Source organism: Haplochromis burtoni, unplaced genomic scaffold, assembly GCF_018398535.1.
Source record: "Haplochromis burtoni strain Fernald_Lab_line unplaced genomic scaffold, NCSU_Asbu1 Contig_18, whole genome shotgun sequence".
NCBI lineage: Eukaryota > Metazoa > Chordata > Actinopteri > Cichliformes > Cichlidae > Haplochromis > Haplochromis burtoni.
The window spans coordinates 293,512-301,765 of record NW_024582379.1 but is presented as its reverse complement, the minus strand read 5'-3'; the positions used below and the strand labels follow the sequence as shown (position 1 = coordinate 301,765).

At 42.8% G+C, this 8,254-nt stretch overlaps 1 protein-coding gene across 1 annotated transcript; it reads left to right on the top strand.

The window, feature by feature from the left end:
* Positions 1–573: 573 nt before the first annotated feature.
* On the top strand, positions 574–3,436 carry atoh1a (atonal bHLH transcription factor 1a). Its single transcript, XM_014331211.2, has 2 exons — positions 574–1,454; positions 1,723–3,436. The coding sequence occupies exons 1-2, from the start codon at positions 1,181–1,183 to the stop codon at positions 2,562–2,564; spliced, it is 1,116 nt and encodes a 371-aa protein (XP_014186697.1). The 5' UTR covers positions 574–1,180; the 3' UTR covers positions 2,565–3,436.
* The last annotated feature ends 4,818 nt before the right edge of the window (positions 3,437–8,254 follow it).

Genomic DNA, 8,254 nt, shown 5'->3' with positions numbered 1-8,254 from the left:
ATCTCTTGATCTTTGTGTCCCATACGCCCATACACCGATCTTCTGCATATCCTTCTAATCCTTCTAATTGACTGCGCTGAGCCCATTTCCCATCAGCAATCACCCTCTTGCTATTTTGCCAGATGCCTAAAGTTTACATCTCGGTAAGCACGGCTCCTTTGATCATCAGACTGAACGTGGTTCAATTTGCTTCCCGTTGATTTTTTTTAACTGTGGCTTTAAAAGCCGTATTTCCTTTTTCTAAAGGTCGCCTATCTTATAGAAGGCATGGTGAAGTTTGGCAATAACGTCGGTGTGTGTGTGCGCGAGAGAACCCTTCAACCGCGCGCCACTTGTGTCAGTACGGAAACAGTGTTGAGACCCCTACTCATGTTTCCGTTCCCTGTGAAGCCCTTTTTTACCGAAAGGGCGGTTCCGAGAGCTGGATCAAAAGGTTTTAGAGCCGCTACAAAAGAAAAATGGAAACTGGAGATGATCTGAGAATGAATGAATGAGCGCGCGAGCCCCAGGAACCGCTACATTCTTTTTTTTTTTTTCTTTTTTTTTTTTTTTTTTTTGGCTTTTGGTCACGCTTCATCTACCCACGACTTTTCTTCCTCAACTTTGTTCATTTCTGCTACTGGTGAAATCCAGCAGTTTGGTTTTGGCTGAAGCGGTTTTATAGTGGAAAGCATTAAATGAACTAACCGAGTCGCCGCTTCCACAGCCGTGGGTAGCAAATTAACCACTTGAACCTTGCCATTCGCCTCTTTAACCCTCTCCCTACTCTCCGTCATTCCTGAGATGTAACACGGGCTCAGAAGCAGGTAGGTGTTCTTGTCCCGTCCACGCTTCTCACCTATAAACCGTCATCACTTGCACGTGCGTCCTGTGGGAGGTTCCCCTTACCTCCCTTGTGTTAAACACCCCCTTAAATTGTAACGTTATCATAAACAGTCCAGCGTCGGGGGGTCATAATCGCCTCTCTCGGGCTTTACCGAGACTTCTCATTGGACATCAACACGCGACCGACGCGAGGAGGGGGGCTTCCAGGCGCGTGCCGCTTTTTAAACCGACGCCGCGCCTTGAGACACCAGAGAAGGAGTCTCGCACGCGACACTCACATTCACACGGTGAGACAACATAGCTGTGCGTGCCTCCGAAACTTTTTTTCTCCACAGTGTTTTTCTTGGGGGGAATCATGGATGTCTTAACTGTGGAGGGCTGGAGCAAATGCGCACGTGAGGTGCCGGCCACGCACTCGCGGCAGCAGAGTTGTGGGAGCCCCAGAGAGGTGGAGAGGGGAGGGAAGCAACAGTTCGAGGAGTCCCGCTACGAACCTGGGCTGACGCTCGTGGACAGCGATAGCGACCCACGCGCCTGGCTGGCTTCCGCTTCTGGCACCTGTGCGGCACACGCCACTTCACCCGACTACCTGCGGCACTCGCCATGTCCGAGTACCGGCTCCTACCACGGTGAGGAACAGCACCAGTGCGTGCAACTTTTGAGCAGCTTTCCCGTTAATTATCTAAAAACCGGCTCATGCAGCAGGGGCTATTGGTGGTAACTGATGTAATTTATCAAGCTCTGGAAGTTAAATATAAACAGGAGGAGCGCTGCCTTTATGTAAATTATAACGTTTTTTGCGCAGTTGGAAAGTTGTAACGAGTTTATTGTCTAAAATAGTACTGATACGCTTTTTTCACAACCCAGAGTGTAGCTTAATTTCTTTTCATTTTTCAGAGAGTGGCTCCCCGGGGTCCTCAGGCCATCCCAGCCCACAGAGCTACAGAAAACCTGCCAAGAGCCTCACGTCTTCTTCTCTCAAAGTCAGGGAGTTGTGTCGCCTTAAAGGCACCCTCACCGGGCCCGAAGAGGAGGCCTCCGTGAGACAGAGAGCCCCCTCCCACAAGCCTGTCAACGGAATTCAAAGGCAAAGGAGAGTGGCCGCCAACGCGCGTGAGAGAAGGCGAATGCACGGGCTCAACCATGCGTTTGATGAGCTGCGCAGCGTCATCCCAGCGTTTGACAACGACAAGAAGCTCTCGAAGTATGAAACTCTGCAGATGGCGCAGATTTACATCAACGCCCTCGCCGAGCTTCTCCAAGGTCCGGTGTCCTCCTCCTCCTCCTCCAGCAGCAGCAGTAATAACGACATCTCCAACAACACCAGCTCGCCAAAGTGTGACATTATGCTCTCGTCCACCGCTGGTTATGACGGGATGAAAGACAGGGCCTCTCAGTCTCCCTCAACCTGCAGAGCAGCGGACCCTGCGCCCGTTTCAGGTAGCAGCTTACCTGTGCACATCAGCGGGGTGCCCTTCTGTTCCTCCTTCGACGAAAGTTCGTTTTCCACTAGAGTTGAAAAAGCGATGTGTTCCCCGTCTCCTTCGTCATCTGCTCGGGCGGGCAGTTCGCAGTTTGCAAATGGGAGGAAAGCGTCTCCCCGGAGCGACGGAGAGTTTTCCCCGCACTCCCACTTCAGTGACTCGGATGAAATAGCGATGGAGCTTCATTCGAGTGAAGAAGACGATCTTTCAGAACTGAAGCTGCCCTCACACCATCACCGCACAATTTCCTTCTAAATTCCCACATAAAGACACAGTATAGCGAAGTTTCTCTATAGCTACAGTGAAGTAATGTCCATAAGACGTGTCAATCATAGCGATAGTCCTGCGTTGACGAAATGCGTTTGTAAGAGAAATTCTTGCTTTTTGCAAATAAAAGAAAAAGAAGTTTAATGTTTAATTTAACATGTTGCATCGTTTAAAGATCTTTTTTTAAAATGTGAGTAAGGCCTAATTCGATTCTGCCAATAAATATCTATCCTATAATTTTTCAGTCTCCATGGAGACGTGGTTGGAAGACCCCTCTGCCATGTCGCGCGCAGCACTGCCACGGGTATTTCCCACGTCCCTCCAACCAAAAAGCTGTCTTCCACAAAAAATCACAAGTTTATGGATAATTGCTTATATTTGATAATGTAAAGACGTTTTTGTAGCTATGAAATGAGTTTTGTTGTGATTTATGTTTTTTTTTGTAAAAATGAATTTTGTTTTGCAACTTTAAAAGTTCATGATGTGCACTTTAAACTATAAGAGCCAGAGGCTTTGTTTGTTGTTTGTTTGTTTTCACACCATAAATATAAAAATAGAGGTTTGCTTTGTTTGTTAGTGTAGTGCTGCCAACTCCATACAAATAGCCTATTTAATGTAGCCATCATTGCTGCCGCCTTTTGTATTTTCTTTTTTTTTATCTTCACATCAGCTTGTGTGTCTTTTTTCTTTGGTTGGTAACTGTTTTTGTTCTTGTATGTAATGTATTTATTGCTCATAGCCCATGTTTCATGTGATTTGCTTTTTTTTAGTTAAATTTGCCCCAGGAAAAAAGCAATCATTCGCCATTCTTAGTTATGTTAATTTGATTTTGGAAATAATAAAAAAAAAGCAAACGAAAATGTCATGTCTCTGTTTCTGTGACCCTGTTGATGATGATGATAATAATAATAATAATAATAATTTCTTTATTTCTATGGATAAATTCCAAGTAAAATAGCACCAAAACGTTTTATTGCCTAATTTTTGCATATAATGCATAAACCTTAACGAATTTTGAATCGATAAAATAACGTTAACGTCAGTTTTGGTTCCATAGGTTTTATGAGTTAGGCAAATACAAATAGGCCAAGAAGTTTGATTTTATCCCTAAAGCTATAGGAGGAAAAAAACAGAAATTTAAACACGCATTTATGTTTAATTAAAGACGCTTTTAATATTTGAGCTTCTCTTATGTAATGTGATGTAAACACGCGCTCGTAGGCCATATGTTGCAGGTACACGCGCCCCCCCCCCCCTGGCTTGTTGCACCTTGTGCTCCAAACTACAAGTTGCAGTGATCGACTTCTTCAACACAGAAAAGTTCGCTTTAATTAATTTCAGTCTGTTGCTTTCTTGAAACAAACTTTTTTTTTCTTTTTCCTGAACTCTTGCCACGCTGTCCATTTGGTGAATACCGGATTTATTAATGGGGAATGTGCATTAATTTCAGGCTATTGTTGGCAGGCTCGTGGGCCGAGGTGTTGGATGGCCTCAGTGAAGCACGCTCTGTCAGCTGGTGAGCGCTCACGGGTCCCCACCGTGTCCCCGAGGACCTGACTCGAGAGGGAACACACTTTTCTCCATTAAAGAAAGGCCTGCACACACACGGGTGCGCGCACATACACGCACACACTGACACACGTGTACACCTCTTCGCCTCCGCTTCTTTCTTTTTCTTTCTTTCTCTCCGTCAACTTAGACAAACACGCACGTGGAACGCACGCACCCCGCTCGCGCGGGCTCTGGCAACCTGGGCTGCTGCGTGACTCAGGCTCAAATTAGTCGTCCCCTCCACCCCCGCCCCTCTTTCTTCAGGCTATTTACTACAATGCTTAAAAACCCTGGCGGATAAAGGTGCCTGCTACAGAGGAGAGGAGCAAAATAGGCACCTTCGAAATTATTCATGATGGTGAGCAACCTGTTTGCTACCTGTCACTGCTATGTCTCCCACCCACTGTTATGAGCCAATCGCAGTCTGCGCCCCTGCGCTCGCCCCTCGAAGGCAGGGAATAAAGGGGAATATAATAAGGAATCCGTGTTAAATTATTAAAAGAATTTATGCAGCTAGAGCTGTATCCGAGTATGATCGGACAGCAATTTGAGCCGAGTTCGTTTTGCGGTTAAGCGAGCTCAAGTTTCGTAAACATTTTTTTTTTCAGATGGATACAGAAGAGCCAGAACAGTAACACTAATCATCTGTGTAACCACCAACCCCCCGCAGAGATGTTTAAGACGTAACCGACTAGAATGAGGCCACAACAAGTATTCAAATTCTGGTCTAGGATCGGGTTCAAAGAATCACTGACACTTCTCGTTATTCAGCGCAATGTTAACAGCTGTCTGAATCAGATAAAAGCAAATAAATAAGTAAACAAATGAAACGAGATTAGCTGTAAAACGATATCCACGCACAACAAAGAATGTGGCGCCCGACGCTTTATGTTTAAGCGAAGCAGTTTGTTTTTATTTCTAAAGCATTCATGTTTGATGGGCTATGCAAATACTCAGGCTTAACTGGGAAACCCACAACCGCTGAGCTTTCCGAGGAGTTTTTATAATATGACAGGCTATTTGGATTTAAATTGATGGTTTACCGCAGAAACCACAGGATTCGACTTCTAATAATGCAATACCTTTATTTTATCTTATTTTTGCAGGGTTGAGTAATTTGCTGACTTCTTTCTTAATATAAAACGACACAATTTTTCGGCTACATTAGGGTTAAAATTTCTATAAACAAACATATACAAAGTAAAAAAAAACATTTTAAAAAAAGCATATCTGTAACAGGTGGGATGCTGGTAGGCAGGTGGAGGTCTCGCTGTTTCAGGCACATTAATTATTAATGCATGGACGTTATGAAAAAAAAAAAAAAAAAAACAGAAAAAACAGAGGAGACAGCAAACAACATAGAACGACATAATAAACTGAAGTAGATGGCAGTAAAACAGAGTCCGGGAGAACTGGGGCCCCTGACGCGTGTGGATACTGCTGCGAGTAAAAGGAGAAGCAAAAAGTAGAAACAGAACAACAAACGCACATAGAGCTTAATTTGCTTGTGGCTAAAGCTTAAACTCAGATGTAAGTTTTGCACATTGTCTTTACTGCTTTAACATATTTCTTTACGTGTGCAGATGCCAAAAGAATAAGAAACTTAAATGCATCATGCACAGTGCATAACATTGAAAAAAAGGTGCAAGTTTTGTGCAAACTGGTTAAATCAGCAGGGATCACTGAAATAATTCTTTTTTAATTCTATTTTTCCTGCATTAAGAAGTTTAAAAGTTCCAGTGAAGTCCTGGGATGATAAACAGTCAATGCATCTGAGGCTTGTGTTCCTTCGTGCTCATTTCTATAAATATATTCAGAAAATGTGCATTCCCGAACTTTTTTTTTAATGAAAGAAAGGCACTTGCATTTTGTATGAGATATGGGCAGCCGAGTTGTGTGCTGTCCAAAAAGCCACTGGTCTCTCTGGGGACCCAGAACAAAAGGCAGAACTGGGCCATAGTTTCCATCTGCTGTCTCAGAGACAGAGAGAAAGAGAGGTAGAGAGAGGGCAGTGAGTGAGGACACCATGGGCAGATATAGAGACGGAACAATGAGTGAGTGTGTGTGTGTGTGTGTGTGTGTGTGTGTGTGTGTGTGTGTGTGTGTGTGTGTGTGTGTGTGTGTGTGTGTGTGTGGTGCTGGTGGGGGGGACGAAAGAGAAGAAGAGCAGCAACAGGGAACAGGATGAGAGTAAGGGCAATCAAAAGTTGGAATAACTTAATTTCTATTCAGTTTAACCAACTGTAAAGGGCTAACACACACACGCAACAATAACTAAACACCTATTTGATCTTTATTTGATCCTCATATTAGCCTAAAGAACCCACCTTTCATTAGTTGCCTATTATAACGCGTTGCAATGTAACCTATAGTGACCAGCAAACACACAATGCAGCTGTGATGCAAGGAGCACCTGTTGCATTGCATGCTCCAACTCAGTGATGCTATTAATTGTTAATGAGTTTCATTGGAAATGTTGACACAGAATAACAAAGTTGTCCTTTGTGTAATTTTACAGTGAAACTACTGGTAAAAACAGAACTTGTCACATACTGTAAATAAAGCAAAGTGTACACTGGATTCAGATGAGCACAGGTCTCAGTGTTTCTGACTGAGGAACAGCCAAAGAGTGGGAGGACAGCATTTATGTAATGCTTTGGGAAATATTTTTTAATGGATTTATTTTGCATTTTCAGTGAGCTTATGATAGTCAGTCTGTGTAAAATCACCTATTTTTATATTGTAGAAGTAGAATAGATTTTTTTTAATGCAATTTAGTTAAATTAAAACTCATAGCAGGAAAGGAAAACTTGAACAATGGGCACGTAATTTAATGGCAAGTATGAATTTGCCTTTGAGATCGATAAAGTTATTCTTGAGTTATTTTTGTTCTAAGTATTGTTTGAAAAGATCAGAGCTGGCACAAATGAGACATGAGTATGAACATGTGATGTGCTCACACAGGCACTGCTCTATTTTACACACATGCCTGCACTCGTGTCTCTAAATTTTTGTATCCACACTCCCAGACTCCCCGGCATTAAAAATGCAACAAATTTCAGAAAATTCTGCAAAATTAAAAATCTTCACAGTAGCAAAATGGCATATATGTGTAGGATATATATGGATTTCCTCCTAGAAAATAAAGCTATGAGTAAGCATAAAGATATTTCTCAGTAGGGTTCAAGCAACAAAGTCGGGAGTTTGAGTTTAGATAATGTCCTGATTCTCTAAAAAAAATTAAAAAAAAATTAAAAAGAGCCACAAAACAGAAAATGCAAAAAATGTGATTGTTACAGAAAAGAAAATACTATTAAGCACACTTCTGCTTTTATTTTGAAAGGGTCTAAGACCCCAGGGCTGTCCATCCTTGTAAAAAAAAAGGTGTTAAGCTATTTTGACAAAATACATCCTGTGGTTTCAGTGATTACATGCCGCCCATGCCTTAGAGCATTTCAGCCTGCACACGAACACACCAAAGCAGTCGCACTACGACAAGGAAGAAGATCATTTATCTCTGCGGTTCGCTCCATGAAAGATGTCCATGGGTGAAGCAGGGTCTCCCAGGGCTTTGTTCTGGGCAGGGTTCACCTCTTTGTGTCCACCACCTTCAAAGCAAATGTACATGAACACGAACATGAGGCTTCTTGGGTAACCGGCCCATTGAAGAACAGCACAATGGTGCTACCAATTATCCACAGAGCTCAATGCTCCTGTGGAATCAGTTACATGGCTTTGTGTGTGTTTTTGTGTGTGTATTTATGCCTGAGAGAAGGGGTGTGTATGTTATATTTGCATGTTTGACGATGTAAAGCTTTGATCTGTAAGTATGTGTCTGGGTACATCTATGCATGCAGCATTACTCAGTGTGTGTCTTTATATGTAAGAGAGTGTGTTTTTCCTTTATGGTCCTATGTGCTAAATCTTGTAAACTTTTATTTTTTTTCTTTGTTTTGTGTGGACCGGAGAATGGTCATTCTATTCCGGCTGTGGATTAAACTGTAAAGACTGAAATGTTCTTTTGGTGTGTCGGACATTGTAAATGATGCGTTGAGACTGTGTCAGCCATTTTAGACAGGATAATTGCTGTGTTAACTTTTACTGTTCTTCTGTATTGTGAGTGCTTT